The sequence below is a fragment of the Tinamus guttatus genome, unplaced genomic scaffold, assembly GCF_059628265.1.
Source record: "Tinamus guttatus ecotype Peru unplaced genomic scaffold, ASM5962826v1 Tinamus_guttatus_pri_ptg000150l, whole genome shotgun sequence".
NCBI lineage: Eukaryota > Metazoa > Chordata > Aves > Tinamiformes > Tinamidae > Tinamus > Tinamus guttatus.
Genome location: NW_028288684.1, coordinates 11,187,448 through 11,206,186, shown reverse-complemented (window position 1 = coordinate 11,206,186; position 18,739 = coordinate 11,187,448). Strand labels below are relative to the sequence as shown.

At 35.1% G+C, this 18,739-nt stretch overlaps 1 protein-coding gene across 1 annotated transcript in view; it reads left to right on the top strand.

Annotated features, from left to right (window-relative positions):
- The window catches only part of ATM (ATM serine/threonine kinase), a 53,538-nt gene that overhangs the window by 16,668 nt on the left and 18,131 nt on the right, over positions 1-18,739 (top strand). The window contains exons 18-41 of the mRNA XM_088522306.1: positions 378-460; positions 569-724; positions 1,207-1,282; positions 1,434-1,564; positions 2,803-2,923; positions 3,705-3,878; positions 4,179-4,348; positions 4,665-4,911; positions 5,468-5,586; positions 6,416-6,542; positions 6,990-7,189; positions 7,413-7,587; positions 8,334-8,498; positions 8,924-9,056; positions 10,194-10,289; positions 11,429-11,600; positions 12,045-12,186; positions 12,866-13,042; positions 13,488-13,665; positions 15,393-15,480; positions 15,820-15,975; positions 16,633-16,741; positions 17,533-17,621; positions 17,717-17,819. Of these exons, the coding sequence (XP_088378432.1) occupies positions 378-460; positions 569-724; positions 1,207-1,282; positions 1,434-1,564; positions 2,803-2,923; positions 3,705-3,878; positions 4,179-4,348; positions 4,665-4,911; positions 5,468-5,586; positions 6,416-6,542; positions 6,990-7,189; positions 7,413-7,587; positions 8,334-8,498; positions 8,924-9,056; positions 10,194-10,289; positions 11,429-11,600; positions 12,045-12,186; positions 12,866-13,042; positions 13,488-13,665; positions 15,393-15,480; positions 15,820-15,975; positions 16,633-16,741; positions 17,533-17,621; positions 17,717-17,819 (3,387 nt within the window). The remainder of the gene's footprint in view (positions 1-377; positions 461-568; positions 725-1,206; positions 1,283-1,433; positions 1,565-2,802; positions 2,924-3,704; positions 3,879-4,178; positions 4,349-4,664; positions 4,912-5,467; positions 5,587-6,415; positions 6,543-6,989; positions 7,190-7,412; positions 7,588-8,333; positions 8,499-8,923; positions 9,057-10,193; positions 10,290-11,428; positions 11,601-12,044; positions 12,187-12,865; positions 13,043-13,487; positions 13,666-15,392; positions 15,481-15,819; positions 15,976-16,632; positions 16,742-17,532; positions 17,622-17,716; positions 17,820-18,739) is intronic.

The following is an 18,739-nucleotide window of genomic DNA, read 5'->3' as shown; positions in this document are numbered from 1 at the left end:
GTGTGCTAGGATGGAAGAAGGAGGGGTTAAAAATTGTTGAAAGGCAGAAATTAGACAGATGAGCTATATAAACAACTTTTATTATTAATTATGCGTTGAAGGGCTAGAAGTGATCTCTGTAGTAGAATCGGATTTGTGCTTCAGTTTATGAAGGTAATAGTTTTGACTGCCAAAAAGTAAATTTTCATCAGTCATACTTCTGCATGGCAGTCTTTGCATGAAAAAATTGTTGGTTCCTAACATGTAAGAACTTACAATAGATATCCTTGATGCATGATTTCATGTAACAGTTATTTAAAATGTTTTATATTTTTTTCTTTTGGTCTACTTATTTTCTTAAGTATTATTTTTCCCTTTTTTTTTTTCTTATATCTCAGTACTTGGTCCTTTTGAAGGAGCTCCCCATTGAAGAAAACCTCTTGCCTGAAGATGATGTTCTTATGCTTCTTAGGCCTCTTTCGTAAGAGAGAAACTGCTCAGCATGTATTAAAGCTATTTCCTTTCAACAGCTGGAGGATTTTTAGACTGTTTAGTGTTTCAAACCATTTTTTCTTTCTTTCTCTTGTAGTGATGTGTGTTCCATGTACCGTCAAGATCAAGAAGTTTGTAAAGTAATTCTAAATAACTTGCTTCCTGTAGCAGTAGGATTGGCCCAATCCAACACTGATGCTGAAGAGATAGGACATGCTCAAGGACAATTTTTGACAGTTGTTGGAGCCTTTTGGTATGTTTTATCTATCTAACGCAGAAGTTTGTTCATTGGCATAAAATGTTCAACTTCGTTTTCTACATGAAGACCACAGTGATGTTTTGTGTCCTGCTGTGTGGTATCCCATGAATCCATATGCTCTTTTCTCTCCAGGGTTAAACTTTCCAGATTTTCTGCCTCATGTTGTATTTGTATCAAAGAATTTGTATCAAAGAAGTCCTTCAGAAAGCTTTATGGAAATGAACAGCATACTATGTTTATTTTCTAAGACTAGTGATAGTCTGAAACAGATCAGTGATTAAAACAAGTGGTAACTTTAGCAAATAGAAATGAATATTGCTCAAAACTGTAGATTGCCAATAAAAACATAAAACGTAAACTAAAAATATGCACAAAATTTAATACAAAGGAATGAATTGCAAGCAGCTAAAACTATTTTGTTAGACTTTTTCTCTAAGTGGAAGGCAACTTTTTAATTCAAATGTTTCTTATTGTAGGTATTTAGCTCAAGAAGGGAAATGCACAGCACCAGTAAGATTGGCTCTTTTAAACTGCATGAAAGCCTTGCTTGAAGTAAGTCCTGCTTTTCTGACATTTTTAGCATGTTAAGTATATACTTAAAGTGTGCTTGAAAAGAGTATCTAAAGAGCCTTTGCATATATCAATGTGTATTTCATTGTAAGTCTTGTGTATATTTCAAGTCACAATATCTGTTTTTTTTCAGGCTGATCCTCATTCAAATTGGGCTATTCTTAATGTAATAAATAAAGACATTCCTGTCAGTGGAGCTTTTCCACATTTTCTCGCAGATGGTAACCATCAAGTTCGCATTCTTGCTGCAAAGTCAATTACCAGGTAATAGGGTAGATTTTTTTGTTGTTTGTTTGCTTAGGATATGAAATAATTGTATTTAAGAATAACAGTTTTTACATGACTGGGATGTACTTTTCTTGCTGTATAGCTGCTCTTTTCAGTAATTTTGTAGCTTTAATCTTGAGGGAATATAGACTTTAGCAAATTAATTTGGTTGAAATGTTCAAATTTTGACTATGTTTGCAGTATTCTGCGCAATATATATTCTGTATGTAATAGTATGTGTTGACTATATGACAATAAATTTCACACTAAGTTTGTTATGCAAAATTTGACTATAAATTAGTTATCATATAGAAATAGATGAGATACTTTGTATGATGTAAAAGCAGTTTCATCTCAAAAAGGAAATACAGGAGTAGAGAAAGGATGTTCAGAAGTCTGGAACACTTTGCACACAGCTTTTGGCTCTATAAAATGAAATCCTTTAGGACAAAGTAGCATTGAACTAGTATAGGAGGTTTAACATAAGCCTACAAAATCTTGAGTAGAACCAAGTGAAGATAGGCTACCTTTTCAAGTATAAAGATTAGGGGACATCAAATGAAACAAGTAGGTTCAAGATTCAAAGAAAATGTGGTTTACTTTCTTCATACAATGCTGTTACCTTGTGGCCAGGAATTTCACAAATTATCTGGAGGTTTGAAGTTTACATAGATTCAAAAAGTAATTGGACAAATTCGTGAAAGAAGAAGTCATTAAGGAATATTTAGTACTGTCACCGCTTCCAACTTGTGATGTGTTTAGAATACGTTCGTGGGAATTACACATACAAAGCCAGAGTACAGTGATCTTTCTTAGTTATCTGCTTCCAGTCACTTAGAAGTGGCTAGGGTCATCGATGGTGTTGACCCTTCGTCGTGTTCCTATTTCTGTTATAAAAAGCAAAGTGGGTTGAATTACTTGAGAAACCATATATATATATAATAAATATACAATGCGACAATGACATGGGAGATTACATTGTGATGGTTGTTGAAGTTTGACTCTTGTACTGGCAGAGATTACAAAAGATTTCTCTTGTCAGCCCACTCTCTGCCATTTTGCCCAGCAGGTTTTTTTGCTGTTAGTGCCACTATCTGCAGGAGAGAAAGGAAGGATTGTTGTGCAGGAAAGTTAAGAAGAAAATCTTTTCAGAAAAGAAGAATCATATTATTTGCTACGTACAGTACATGTTGCAGATGAAATTTTATGGTAATAATTATTGTTCTTGTCTTAAGTTTGTTTCAAGATGTGAAACAGAGAGATTCTTCTGGATTGTTGATACCTCTTCCTTTGAAGATCCAGCAAAAGGCTTTTGAGAATGCCTATCTCCAAGTTCAGGAAGGAATGAGAAATCGGGTACCGAAATCTAGTCACTGGTTATGCCTAACTTTTGGGTTCTGCTTAAGATGACTTTTAAAATGAATGTGTTTATTTTTCTCAGAACATTAATTCTTCTGAATATTTGATAACATATGAATGTGGTGAAAAAAGGGGATAAGCAGAAGTTCCTTTACTTCTTGAATCCATCACTTTTTTCTCACATTACAAATTTGTAAACATTTTTAGTGATTTTTAGAATGCTCTTCTGCTTAACACACTGATTGTTGTTGTTTGTTTTATTACAGTAACACTTAGGAAGCAAAGTGTAGCTTCAGAATTCAAGGAAATTAGACAAGTAGAGAGAAGGAGGCAATATGACCTTCCATTTTATGTAGTATAAAAACAGATGTTGAAGTGTTAGAGAGATGATGTTTCCAGGGGTATTACAGCAGTGATTTTCACAAACTCCGGGTTTGGTTTATGTTAATTCTAGTATGCTGATATAAATGTTATTCTGGCGACGTTGTTGAAAAGCTCAGGCAAAATCTTGCCGTAGTGCCTGTTTTGGAGGCAGTGAATTTTGCAGAAGAGCAGAAGACCTACCAGTGCTTCAGTCATTTAAGGGTATTGCCTTTGTTTAAACTGCCAGTAAATGAAGAAGGCAAAGATGCTGCTATATGAATTGGAGTGTATGAAATGCAAGCAAGTAGTTTTTAAACTATCAAAGCAAAATTTTCATCACTGTTAGTCCTTCATAAATTGAGAGATTTGTCTTGACATAACTTTTATACAAATTTTTCATTATTTCTTACCGAAGGTCAGTGGTGCAAGTCCTGAAGTTCTTTTGGATGAGCAGAGTAACAGGAAAGCAGTTTTGTTGATGCTTATTACTATGGTTCTGTGCTGCAGTCCAGTATGTGAAAAGCAAGCTTTGTTTGCTATCTGCCAGTCTATGAAAGAGAATGGATTAGAACCTCACCTTGTGAAAAAGGCAAGTATAAAATTCCCTTTCATATTTAGGCTAGAAAATAAATTAAATGTCACTTCTTTTAATCTCTTCTTATTGCTGCTTGTCTCTACCCTGCAAAAACTGTATTCTTTGTCCTTCTCACAGGTTTAGTTCCCAATTACACTCTTAGAAGATATGACAATGTAAACAGTAAAAAAAAAAAATTATAAGTTGGATAGAAGCTGATAGAGGTTTGGGGGAGCATATGGAGATAAAATATTTTTACTATACCATTGTATCGTGTATGCTGGATGCTACTTTGTAATCTTATTTATGGCATAGGTTTTGAAGAAAGTATCTGACATTTTTGGCTATAAAAATGTAGAGGACTTCATGACATCACATTTAGACTATTTGATAATGGAATGGCTGAAAATAAATGACAGTGGATACAGCCTGTCTACTTTTCCATATGTTCTTCTGAACTGTACAAGTCTTGAGGAATTCTACAGGTAAGTATGACTTATGGAAGCAGTTTATCTACATTTATTTACAAATGTGGCACAGCATTTCAAATGTATAAAGTAGTAACGAAACATGATTTTGTTGTAGAAAGTAAATGTTGAGAGCTATTAAAATATATGGCAAGTATCTTGGATACTGTATTTATGGTGGTAAGATTTGTTGTATAGCAGCAGCTAAACAGGCATTACTAGTTTAATTATGCAATAGAGGAATATTGTCTGCTATACTATACTTGAAAAATACGATTTGTTTTCAAAAATAAATAATTCAAGCATATTCTGAAAATGCTTTTATTACATATAGGTCTTGTTATAAAGTTTTGGTTCCACATCTGGTGATTAGAAGTGAATTTGAAGATGTGAAATCACTTGCCAACATGATTGAAAAAGACTGGAAGCAGGTTCTTGCAGACTGTTTTCCAAAGATACTTGTGAATATCCTGCCGTATTTTGCCTATGAAAGCAATGGAAAGAGTGAAGTAGCAGAGCAAAGAGACACAGCTTCTAAAGTCTACGACATGCTTAAGGATGAAAATTGCTTAGGAAAACAGGTATCTGTTTTAAAAGTATAAATTGAAATCTATGGCATTTAACAGAAACTCCTTTATATTCTGTAAAAATATAAATATTTTGAGTTCATGGGTCTAGGACTATTACCATAATAAAGCCAAACTAAGATAATCTTTATCCAAAGTTTTTAGGTAATCACTAGTATCTTACAGGCAGGCAGTTGATCTGAAGTTTAATGTTTTTCAAAATATAATAAAAAACCCCACACTGTCAAATGTCTGTTTATGTAAGTTGTACTTTCCTTACAAAATATTTCATTAATAGCCCATGAAGATTCTCGTTCTTCTCCAGAGGCGTGCTTAGAACTAGTAGTAAAACTAGTAGTAAAATTTACCATAAAAAGTTTTCAGATCAGAAAGTAAGCAAATGCTGTGTTCTATCTCTGATTGTTATAGATGACATCTAACCAGGCATAATTTCTAGAAAAAATGTGTCATGGATAATTCAACAAAGAGACAAGAAAAAATATTTTTACTTGAAGTGTGAAATTATTTTAGTTAATTCTGTTTTTATTAAAACATTATTTTTTCCCTTTAGCAAATTGACAGTTTATCTCATAGTAACTTACCAGAGATTGTGGTTGAGCTGTTGATGACCTTACATGAACCACCTGGCACCAACACAGCAGAAGGAGCTCATCTAAGTAAATACATAAGGTATGTACTTGTACATTTTTAAAACACTGATCATTTTGGTATAGCATTGTGGATTAAAACGTGCCCTTCAGGGCACATCAGAAAGGAGAATCCTTCTGTAATACTTCAGTTAATGGAAAGAGTAAGTAGGTAAGACCAAGAGAATCCTATTATATGTTGCTGAGTCAGTCTATGACTATGCCAGTTTAGATCATTCAAATCAGTATGAAAATACCCTCTTTGTAAAATTGGTCATATTCTGATGCCTGTAAGTTCGAAGTTCTTTCTTTTAAAGGCCATTGAGAAGTCATTAGCTTTCACAACAGTTCTTGTAGTGGCAGCCCTGGGCTTTGCTAAGGAGGTTACTTCAGCAGCGCCAAATAAACTACTGCATTGCTAATTAGTATGAATATTTTAATGTCTCAAATATTTTTAATTTTTAATTTTTAATTTTAAGAGTCGTGAAACGTGTTTTCTCTTAATGATCTCAGAAAAGTTGCCTTTTGCTTAAGATGGGGATGAAGTCTCTTATCAGACATTTCCGTTTACTTCCTTAGCCACATTGTCCTGAGAACTATGAAATGCAGAAGCTTTGTCATGACTTGCGATTAGATTTTCCTGTGAAATACTTTAGATGGAGTTTTGGGGTTTTTTAAATCATATTATGTTTCAAAAAAAATAAAAAATATTGAATGACATGCATGTGACTTTCCTGATACTTTTTGTAGTTCTCACTCACTGACAATAGAAAACGTTTCCCAGGAATTAACTTTTTGTTTAGTGAGACTATTTTGTTCAACACACAAGCTTTGATTCTTGAGAAAAATAAGACACTTTTTCATTCATTCAGGGAACTGGATCCTGCTCCTAATCCTCCTCATTTTCCATCCTGCATAATTAAGACAACCTTGGACTATATCAGCAGTTGTCATAAAGGCAAATCACAAAGTCTCATAGCAGTTCTTTCTAGAAACCCTGTAAGTATATCATGATGCTTTTTAAATTTTTTTTTATAGTACAACATTCCTTTTATAGATACATTCAGTGTTTTCATCATATATAAGTGAAGATCAGTACAACCTCAGAAATCTTTCTCTCTTGTTTGCATTCTGAAAAGGAAGAAGTCTTATGTTTGGGGGCAAAGTAACCTTACAAAAATTACATCCTTAAAATATAATTGTGTTATAAATATTAATAACACATATAGAATTTTTCTCACACTAGAAAAAGTTACAGGGCTTATACTCCTTGGAGAACTGGTTTCTGCATAGCTTTTTTGCTTGTTCAGAAAGGAAAACTGAGTAAACCCCTTTGTCCATGTTCTTTAAAAAGCACATAATCTCTATTGCTTAGGATTTTTTCTTGAGGTTATTCGTGTTGGCATTATCAATTATCTCTTAATTAGTAGTTCTGTTCATTTTTAGGATTCATTCCAGAAAATTCTTCTGGCCCTTTGTAAGCAAGCATCAGATACAAACAACGTGTACAAGAAACACAGAGTTCTTACAATTTATCACCTGTTCGTTAGTCTGTTACTTAAGGAGATAAAGGATGGTTTAGGAGGAGCATGGGCTTTTGTCCTCCGAGATGTAATTTATACCCTGATACACCATATCAACAGCAGGTGAATATACTGATCAGTTCTCGTTCTTTTTGTCTCTAGACTTTGCTACTGTCCTAACCTTACATTTCGTTTTTGCTAGTAGATGCCAATTCATGTATAGAAGGTATTCAAAGAATGCGTGTGACTGATTATGGATCAGACAATTATTTATATTGCCTTATATCCCATTGTATAATAGGCTGGAAAATGACAATTTATAATTCCTTACATTCACTGTTGGCAGACCCAGTGTTATCAGAGACGTATCCATGCGCAGCTTTTCACTCTGCTGTGACCTTCTTCATCACGTTTGCCACACAGCGGTCACTTGTTGCAATGATGCCCTGGAGAGCCACCTTCCTGTTATTGTAGGGACTCTCATACCTCTTGCCGTGGACCAGCCTGAGATTCAGGAACAGGTAGTTTTGACTTGCGTTTTCATGTCATACTTCTGCTGGGAAGGCCTTTCTCTAGTATGTGGTCACTTTTCAGATTTCTCTACTTATTTTTCTTCTAGCATTGTATAGAAGTAAGTTGATCATTTTCCAGATAAATGCAGGTCCCCAGATAAAAACCTCATCATTTAATCTGGTGGGTGGCTACTCAAAGCTGCCTGTATTGAATATCCAGTTACACTGAGTAAAGCACAAAGGCAGCATTTTGCAGGGAAAGTATTTTGCTCCTTTAGCAGCCGTTTATTTAAATCATAGATCTGACCCAGAACAAATGCTCACAATTTGGTGGTTTGGGGAGTAAATCCTGTTATTGAGGCAGTTGCAAGGATTCAAAGTTACTGACACTATAGTTTTTCAAAATAATGAAACCCTAGTAAAGTTCTTAGGTGCAAGATTTCAGTATTTACAATACGTGAAATTAACTAAATTAAAAAATCAAAGAGAATGAAGCCGCAATTCATAATATATAGAAACTTTGATGTCCGTTTGGGAAAGGGTATGGCAAAAACTCATCCTTTTGGCATATATCTGCAATTTCTCTCTGCCTTTACACATTCTGTGATCTTTAATAATATAAATAATATATCTTACTAATTTTTTAATAGCGTTGTCAGCTTAATGGAAATTAGGGCTATATAAACTTCCTGATCTAAGAAAGGAATATGCCTCAAGGATACTCTTTATTCTTTCTATTAACTTTTTATTTTCAGGTCCATGGCTTGCTGAAGTATCTGGTGATAGATAATAAGGATAATGAAAGTCTGTACCAAGCAATCAAATGTTTAGATCCTTTTCCTGAATATTCTGCTTTTAAAGATTTGCGAGCAACTCAGCAGAAGATAAAATACAGCAAAGGAGCATATTCTCTTTTGGAGGTGATTGCATTTTAAACTATATATCATAGACTAGTGACAGAAATGCAGTTTTTTTAAATGAAAAACAGTTTTCTAGGTATATGATGTCATAAAGAAAAATGTAAGCTAGATGTGGTCTGTTTTACTCCTGTTTCAGAAACTGAAACGTTGGCAGATCTCTGTTCTTACTTAAATCTGTTGACGTTTGTGAAGTCTCCTTCTCTGGAGATCTTCCAAACCCGCTTGGACGCAGTCCTGTGCCATGTGCTCTAGGTGACCCTGCGTGTGCATGGGGGTTGGACCTCTCTAGAGGTCCCTTCCAAGCTTAAGCATTCTATGATCCTATGATCCTATGAATGTCCACACTGGCCTGCTGAAAAGCATATCTTTTCTTGGAGCCTTTATTTGCATGCTTTATATGCTTAATAAAAGATGTTGTTTTGCAGGAAATTAATCACTTTCTCTCAGTTAGTGTCTGTGATTCACTCCCCTTAACGAGGCTTGAAGGACTCTATGATTTACGCAAACAATTGGAAAAATATAAGGATCAGATGAAGGATCTCCTGAAATACTGCCAGGGTACAGACATCTCATTGTTTTATTCTTTTCTGTATCTTCTTTTTGATGTGTAGCAATATAATCAAATTCTGATTGGACATTGAATGTATTACTGTCTTCTTTTTTGTGTTTAGCAATGTAATTGTATTGTAACGTCTAACACATGACAGAATGGCATGTATTATTGATGCAATATCTGAAATATCTCTTGCAGAGCATATTATAATTGTTATAAAACATGTTTTCTGACAGAGATGATAAAGTATCCTTACAGTTTTTGTAGTGGGAGATGTACAATAGTGAATGACCAGAATATGTATAATATCTTTTATAAAGCGTAATGCTTAACAATTACTTAGTAAGTTTCCTTGTACATGACTCCTTCTTAAATATTATGAAGCTAGAATCTATTGAAGGCACAGTATGTTTGGAAGCAAACCTCACAGAAGTTTGAAAATGGTAGAATTTAGTTTATTTGCACCTCACCACTTCCCAGTATGCTTTTCCTGCTGTTGGCACCCCTTAGTCCAGAACCCGTCCCTTTCTATTTTGGTTTTCAGATGCTTCTACCAGGCCATTTCACTTTGCTCCTCTACATCTGGCTCTTGTCTTACTAAGTGACTGGAAGATAAAAGAGCGGATGGAATTTTGGGTTTCAGTTTCAAACATTAGGGCAACAGGGCTTTCAGAGAAAATATTGCTACATTTTTCTTTTATCTTTTTAGATAGGCAAATGACCATAATTTTCTTAGGCCCCATTCCTGCAAAGAACAAAACTATTTCATTTGAAATATTTACTTCAGAAAAAAAGACCTCAGGCAGCAAATATACATGAAAATGTTTGTAATGTGGCAAAGATTTTATGATTTTGCAAGGGTAATTAGGTAAATATTCTATGTGTGTTTGATGCCACTTGCACTAGTGTTCTAGTGTACTAGTTACAGAGATTCTTTGATATAGCCAGTTAGGTGCAGAAATTTTTTCAAGATGTGGTAAACAGGAAAATGACTGTATGGAATGCTTAATACCAACTTGCTTCAACAATAAAAATGCATGTTAACATTTGTAGGTGTAAGTTATCAAGGCAGCATTTCACATGTTCACATTACAAATAAAACAATGATACTTTGTGGATTTACTTTTCTCTCTGAATGACAGAAAACCCAGAAGACTCTGCAATAGTGAAGTTGGTGGTGAGTTTACTGCAGCTCTCCAAGATGGCAATTAACCATACGGGGCAAAGAGCTGTGCTAGGTAAGTTGTTCAGTGCCACAGGTGTCCTAAGGTTGTCACTGCAAACCCAGGTTTGTAACTGTGCTTAGTGGTATTTCAACAGCTGTTTCATGTCCAAATTTGAAAATTTGGAAAGCATATTTTAGTGGAATTTGATATGGTTCGCCATCATTTCCTCTACTACTATAATTCTTCTCACCATTTACACTGAGTACCTAACACTTAGTTCAAAGGACTGAAAGAAAAATCCAAATGACTTGTTTCCAAATGTCAGATGTATAAAATAGGCAGGTACAGGAGTGTCAAGTACATTTGTCTTAGTGTATTTTTCATCTGAAAAAATCAGTAACAGCATACAGGTGCTGAGCATCTGCAATGCACACTGACTTTCATTAACTTCTTGCTCATCACTTCTGCAAGCTGTGTTTCAGTCTCTCTTCTGCAACATCTTTGCTTAGATGATTTATTAAATTTAGTTCATAATGCAACCTGTATTTCTTCAGTTTGTTCTTGATTTGCTGTGGCAGTCAAAGAAATGTTGTATAAGATAAGATTGAAGTTTCAAGCCACAGTAAAGCGCAGACCAGCAAGTATAGCTAAAGCTCCAAAACAAGGCAAATATGAAGGCAAGAGAGAAAAATAGATATGTCTAATTTATTTTCCTTTATAATGAAACTTTTTTTGTAACTATTTTCAAAGTCAGTCTTTGTTTGTTTGTGTATTTTTCTTGTATGTGTTCTTCTGTTTTTATGAAGTGCTTTCTTTGCCTGGAAAGCAAATGAGGAACATACTGGCACATCACTTACTATAAAATGTAAAATGCAGGTAGCAATTACTGGCTTACAGGCTACTCTGTTCCTGTTTGTCATTTGTTTAGGAGATGAAAGATGAGGGTCTTTTGTTGCTGTTATTCTGATCTTTTGCATTTATCTGTTTTTTACACATATTTTATTTAAGCAAAAATAGAATCTATGTCTGTTTAAACTACAAAATCAAGAGCCTTAGGCACTTGTAGAAAATTGAGATAGATGGCAAAAATTGTATTATTCCTGAGTCTGCAAAATCTGTATACATGCAAGTTTGCATTAATTGATTAGTCACAGGAACTTCTTAGGGTGAGACCAGTGTGCATAAGCCTATAACACTGCCTGCATTTGCAGAGGCTGTTGGAAGTTGTTTGGGAGAAATAGGTCCCATGGATTTCTCCACCATAGCTCTTCAGCATGCCGAAAATGGCCTGGATTCCAAGGCAGTGGACCTCCTTGAAGACAGAAAACATCAGTGGGTCTTCGTAATGTTAACTCAAATAAATACTGCTTTGACAGATAATTGGTGAGTATGCTTATTTATTTCATTTTTTAGCTCAAGGTTTAAGATGAGCTATTAAGCTGTACTAATATCTTTGAAAGGGCATTTAGGTCATACCTATTAATGCCCAATTACATGCTTCTTACATGCTTCACATTACTTACCCAGGCAAGCTTAGATGCTTCATAGAAATTCTCTAGTTAGGCTCAAGATGGATAAACTCTTCTATTCTGTACCAATTTGTGCCTTACTTCCTTACTATACAGAGGATAGTCATGCTGTAAATCCTGAAGCTTTGCTTTATAACAAAATAGGGGATTGCATGTCCTAGTCATTGTGGCTCCCTGATTTGGGGCACACTTTCGTGTTAGATTGTGAAATTATTTTGTCTTGTACTGTTATGAAAGTGCTAATGATAATAAAGCATGTTAATAAAATAAAATGACACTGCGTATGTTATTCTTTCAGTATTGATGTTAGAGCTGCTGCTGTTTCCTGTTTGAAAAACATTTTAGCCACCAAGTCTGGCAGTGAATTTTGGGAGATATATAAAAACAAAGCGGATCCCATGTTAATATATCTGCAGCCTTTCAGGATGTCTAGGAAAAAGGTACTTCTGATCTGCCTGATTAATATGAAATAAGACTTTGGAAAAATGAATGGAAATATATATATTTTTAAAAAGGTGAATTTGAAAATATTTACAGAGATGGTTTTGTGAATATGAAACTCCAGTCAGTGTAATGGCAGATACGATTGCTTTTCTACATCTTCCGTTTCACTTATCCTTGAGAAAGGAGACCTGATTTTGTACTTAATATTGATACTGCAAATCAAACCAAATATATTAAAAAAAAAAAAAAAAAAACAGTAAAGGAAACATTTTGATTCTTAGGCCCAAATATGCCACTGTTTGGGGCTTCTAATGTCAGTTTGACATTAGAAACCTGTGTTCTGTCATTATTATATGCTTTTTGATTACTTAGTAATCAATTGATGCAAATATTTATTGGAAAATATGTAAGAAGTAAAGTTGCATAATTAACCATAAATAAAACTGAATTTTCAAGCTTTTGATTTGTACTCTAAATGTAATATCTAATGTGGCTGTGTTGATATTGTCAGTAAAAACTTATTTTCAATACTTCCAGGCTCCCTGCAAAACTTTTCTCATTCTCATGAGCAAAATTATTAGCTATTACTGTCATTTAATTCAAGTGATATTTAATATTGCACTGTATTTTCCAAAGATCATGTTGCCTTTTTTTGCGTTTGCATTTTCCTTCTAGTTTTTTGCTGTGCCAACTAACGATACGGAGCCTCATTCAGAAACTTTGGATGACACAAATCTGTGGGTTCCCCTGGGAGAAAGTCATGAGACCTGGATCAAGAGCCTGACTAGTTGCATCCTGGGCAGCGGGGGTGTGCAGAGTGAGGTTCTGCAGTTAATGAAGCCGCTGTGTGAGGTAAGCCTGCACACAGGCACTTTGTGCAATGCCATACACAAAAGTATGTGGTGGCTGATGTTACTATTAACCAGCAATTTCTGCTATTAAATCATTATTTACCCTTACTAGGTATTTGGGTACTACGGACACCAATAAAACAAGTTCTTCAAATATGAGATCTGAGAGATTTGCATTATTGTAGCTTAGTTTTATATGACTATTTTAACTGAGTGCCAGTGTAACCTTGTTGAGTTTTTGCATATTTTGCATCATTTCTTAAGCAGTACATATTTGTTGGAGTATTTACCAGTTCTGTGTCTGGATTGACACCTTTTTTCTTTTCAGGTTTGTCATAAACTAAGGAAATAGAATGACAAATAGGCTCTTGAGTGTGCTGATAAGCAGAGAAAGAAGAGAGTTTGGTTCCTTTTCTCAGCAGCTGCTGTGCATGTGTATGTTCTAGGTGAAAACAGACTTGTGTCGAACTTTGCTGCCATACCTGATTCATGATATCCTCCTTCAAGATTCAAATGAATCTTGGCGAAATCTTTTGTCAGTGCAAATCCAGAAGTTTTTTACAGCCTGTTGTAAATTTGCCTCATCATCCAGTAGATCTACTACACCACCAAACTCCAGTTCAGGTAATGTCATATTTTCCTTCCGGCTAAAAGGGAGATTCTGATTGCAAAAAACTTACTTTGTTACTTTCTTCTGACATCATATATATGATGCAGATTTGTTTTAGGCAGACAGAATTTTAGAAACTTTTGTCCAATTGTTCACTATTTTCCTTTGGAGATACCAGTAATTTTGGAGCTGCTCGTTGGCAGGACCCAAGTACTTTCTCCTGTTTCTTTCCTTAGTCACAACTAGGCAATGTTTATTACTTGCTGAATTCAGATATGATCCAGTGTTATATACTGAAAGATTAAGAGCGAACTGTTTTAGAGTGTCAAGTTGATAGTTCAGTTTTTCCCATATTTGATTGGAGAAAGGCAGTTTTTGCCTGGATTCCTCCTGAAAAGGAGACCAACCTTCACTTCAGCTTCTGCCTAATGCTGGATGTAGTCTCCCTGCGCAGTCAAAAGACTTGTTCTACGCGAGCAGAGTAGAAGGGAGCTGTAATACATGTCAGCCTGACCTTGTCTCTGTTGTCTCTATTTGTAGAAGATTTGTATTTTTTTAACTGAATTAGTCTTTTCAAAGTGCATACTCAGTTATTTCTTCTGAAATGCATGCTGACACTGTGCTAGTCATTGGATCTGTAGTTCAGTACTGAAGAAAAAAAATCTTTTCTTCTGGTTTTCTTGGTCAGTGTCTTTCTTTCCCCCACTCATTGATACTTTGTGGAGCCCAAATATAAATCAGATAAAAATTTTCAGATGTTCAACTGATCAAATTACAAAAGAGGAAGTAGAAATCTCTTTGGGGCATTGACTGTACAGTGGCAGGAGAATGGACCTTGGCTATTAGAGGCCAAGTCAATATTAGCAATTGGCACAGTGAGAATGGATCTGGAGAATAAAATGGCAGAGTACATGGGGTACTTAGACTCAAATGTCCCCATTCGGTGTGTTTGGACATAAAGCATGTGGAATATCCTCTGTGAGTCCTAGGTAACAGGAGAAAGCAGGCTTTGTTTTCCATTTGTTGGAAGCCACTAGATGCCCAGATATTTTTCTGTTGATGAGGTTTTTGGTTTATGTAGAGCAAATTTCTATATCTATAACAGGAGTTAAACCCTTGCTTACGCTTTTCCTATTTCATGCTTCTTCCTTTTTATCAATTAAAAATGTACAGAAAAATGAGGAAATTACTAACCTACACTGCCCAAATGACCAGAATACAATTAACAATAATCTGATTTTTTTTTTAACCAAGAAGTTAAACATGGACATGCAACTCATGCAACTCATTAAGAGTATGCCTGTGTGTCTGGTGTTTTCTGTAAGTGTATAAGCGCATACATAGAAGCATACGCACTCCATAAATTCTAAAACAAAGCTACCGATCATGATTTCTGTAGCTTTGGAATACCTTTGTGTGGCTTGAGCATCAGAGAAAATTTCTGTTACCCAGTTTTGTGCAACAGTGTTAGAATTCCATAAGCAGAAAAATCACCTGCAAATTAGGAATGAAGAGTGAATTTAATAAAAACTGTAGTATAAACTACTATCATGGCAATAATTTCAGATAAGGAGGGAAAATAGAAGTAAGGGGTTTTGGATGAACTGTTAATTTAATATTGGAAATGCCATCCAGGAAAGTTGTTAGTGCTCTGCTGAGTACACAGACCTTTTATTTTTTATCAATGGATATATTATGACACATGTTCATAATGTTCTCTCCTTTAAAATACACATACTAGAGCAAGAAAGCCATCTTTTTAGAAGCTTGGATAAAGTATCTCGAAGAACCATGCTTGCGGTTGTTGATTACTTAAGAAGACAAAAGAGGTGAATTATGTCTTTCCAAAATGTTGTTTTTAATTATGCCTATTAGTCTTAATTATGCCTATTCTTCTATGATCTCTCCATGCTCTGGATTAAGGAAGCTAAATGTCACAGAGAGCATGTCAGTTAAAAGAATAGAGATATAGTAAGTGGCCTTTTATTTATTGCAGGCTCATTTAAAAGGGTCTAACGACTGCTGAATGAGCCTTACAGGTGACATTGGTATGGATATTTGGGGATTTAGGATAAAGCCTTTTGCAGACTAATTTTATGGTTAGAATGTAATGTTTAATGTCAGAGAGCAGGTGTATTGCAACAATACTAAAATCTTTACCTGATCAGGTCTGTTTCAGGCACAGTTTTCGACGACAGCTTCTGGCTGGATCTGAATTACCTTGAGGTTGCTGCCGCAGCGCAGTCGTGCGCTGCTCACTTCACTGCCTTGCTCTATGCAGAGATCTATGCAGACAAGATAAACAGAGACAAAGAGCAGCAAAGGTACCGAACTGCAGGAATCCCCATGCTTGATATTCCATCCAGATGCATCGTGTGTATCTCAGCAGTGGTTCATTACAGGAAAAATCAAGGAAACTTTTACAACCCTGCTAGTTTGCTACCTGTGACCAACTCAAAATCATGTTATTCTGATTACTGACCAGCATGTGTTCTCAGTGGTGTGTGTCCTGGAGCAACTTGGTGAAAACTAATGCTTCTGGATACTAAAATCTGTTAAATCTTACTTTCTAGATGGGACATGTTCAGATTCTGTTTCTAATTCTAGTATGTTATGGCTAAATTATGTATAAAATGAAGCAAAGGGAGAAAAAAACTACAGAATCATGAACAGGGTTATGCCACTTGATTATTTCAGAACCTTTGGTGTAGAATGGAGTGGAGCTTTCGTACACAGTGTCCGATTGTCTTGGTCTTCTGCCCCAGGAAGAACCAAATACAGAACTAGCTGAATAGCTTTTTTTTTTTTTTTTTTTTTTTGGCCACAGTGACAGTGAAGACATTGAGCTTATAACAAAAAATATGGTTTTAAGCCCAGATTCTTTTCATCCTCTCCTGGATGGGTAGATGGGTAGCTTCAAGTCTAGGCAAAAGCACTTTAAGAATTTCAGTTAGCTTTTCCTGTTCAAACATTTCTTGCAGGTCTTCTTTCAAAGCAGCTAAAAGTTTGACATTTGAGGAAGAAAGTCAAAAATCAACTATTACTATTCTGAATGAAAAAAGTAAAGAAGAAACTGGCATAAGTTTACAGGTATATATATATGCTTGTTTAATAATATGAAAGCAAACCTTTCTAATATAATTCCAGTTAATAGTAGTTTTCATTTGAACTGAAAGCAAATTTGATTGAACGTTAAAAACTCTAGTTAGAAGTTTACGCTGTTCTGTATTTGAGAGTGAACTCAGTGGCCTTGATTGTCAAGTTAAATTCATTATTTCTTCATTTGAAATGGTATTTGGTAAATTGTAAGACACAGTAAAATGGACTTTGCTGCCCAAACAAACGGACCTCATCAGCATAGCCAGCCAAATGGGGTGTTTGTTTTGTTAGAGAAAAATGAGGGAGTTGGTGTATAATAATAAAAAATGTATAATAATAAAAAATATAGTAATATAATTTACTAGAAGTCCACTTGCTACATAAAATCTGATTCAATAGCCCTAACTCATTTCTTTACATAGTTCATTGTTCCAAGACTGCATTCAATTATTTTTAAAATACATTTCGCAGCTGACATGTCTGCTATCATTCAGTACTACTAAATTCTGATTTTTGACCAGTCTGTGTAGGGGGCAGTGGTGTTTTTTTCATATTGCACTAAAAGAAAATAGTTGTTCTAAAGACTTAACTTTAGTAGACTGCAGAGCTTAGTATTTCTTCCTGTGATGACAGCAGGTTCAGGTTTTGCATAAAGGAAAGTTAAACACTACTAGCAATATGTTACCTATAAGGACCTGCATCTAAAGCACCTTGATCCTATATATACCTGTGCTGAAGTGATTCCAAAACAAAGTTTTTCTTTGTTATGGTGTGTGTTTTAGGACCTTCTCATGGACATATACAGAAGTATAGGAGAACCTGACAGTCTCTATGGCTGCGGTGGAGGAAGAATGTTGCAGCCATTAGCACGGTATTGTTTATTAATGTTCTTACATTCTTTGAAATCATTGCTTTCATTTGTTAGTAAGGAATTTAAATTGAAAATTTATTTTTAACTTACAACAGGATAAGAACATATGAGCATGAAGCAGTATGGGGAAAAGCCCTGGTAACATATGACCTTGAGACAAGCCTCTCTCCATCTACTCGCCAGGCAGGGATAATAGAGGTAATTTTCTTCTATTAGAGAAAATGAATATAGGAATCAATAATCCCTTGTAATCAGAAACATTTATAGTAAACACAAAATTGATTTAGGACTAAAAGAAGTCCAGTACCCTGTGATTACGGGCAGCCAAACTCTATAATATAAGGTAATCAAGTTTTGTCCTGGAACCACTAAGATTTCCTGGCCTCTTGCTACTCATAAACCCCATCTTGGGTCCTCAGCTTTGTGAAATACTTCAAAATAAATATATTAGATTTTAGTCAGAATTTGAATAGTTCATTAAATGCCAGGATGTAAAAAGTAATGTTTTGCCTTCTTTTTTTTTTTTTAATCTTTACATTATGGTGACTGTCTTACTGTAGCTGCAATATTTCAGATAAAATAGAATTCATGTTGTCTCATTTTGATCGCTTACCAACATGTCACTTTTTGTAGCCTAAAAATGTTTATATCGGGTACAACATACCTCATACCTGAGGTCCTATGTCCTGCATATCTGCATTTCCCTTCATTCCATTTTCCTATGGTACTTTTCCTGTTCTAAATTATTTAGCATCACTGTTTGACCTTCACTGCTTTTCTTTTTCGTGATGGTTGTACTCACTAACTGAATAAGTGATCGAGATGGTGCAATCACCAAAAGCTTAAAATGGAGAAGAGCTTAGAATTGTGGGAAACATTTTCAAGTCCTGTCAGGGTAAACAGTTTGTTAAGAAGTAAGATCAGATTTGACTTACTCTCAAGGAATGGTGAAATGGAGAAATGTAAACAGATGATTCACTTCAAACCCTCACTTTTTTGTATTTATTTAGTTAGTTATTGTTAAAGAATGCCAGCTACCGTAGTTGGGAAACCCTCTCTTGTGGCTGCCATGATCAGCAGTGTTGTCCTCTAATGTTCATATTGCTGAATTTAGAAAT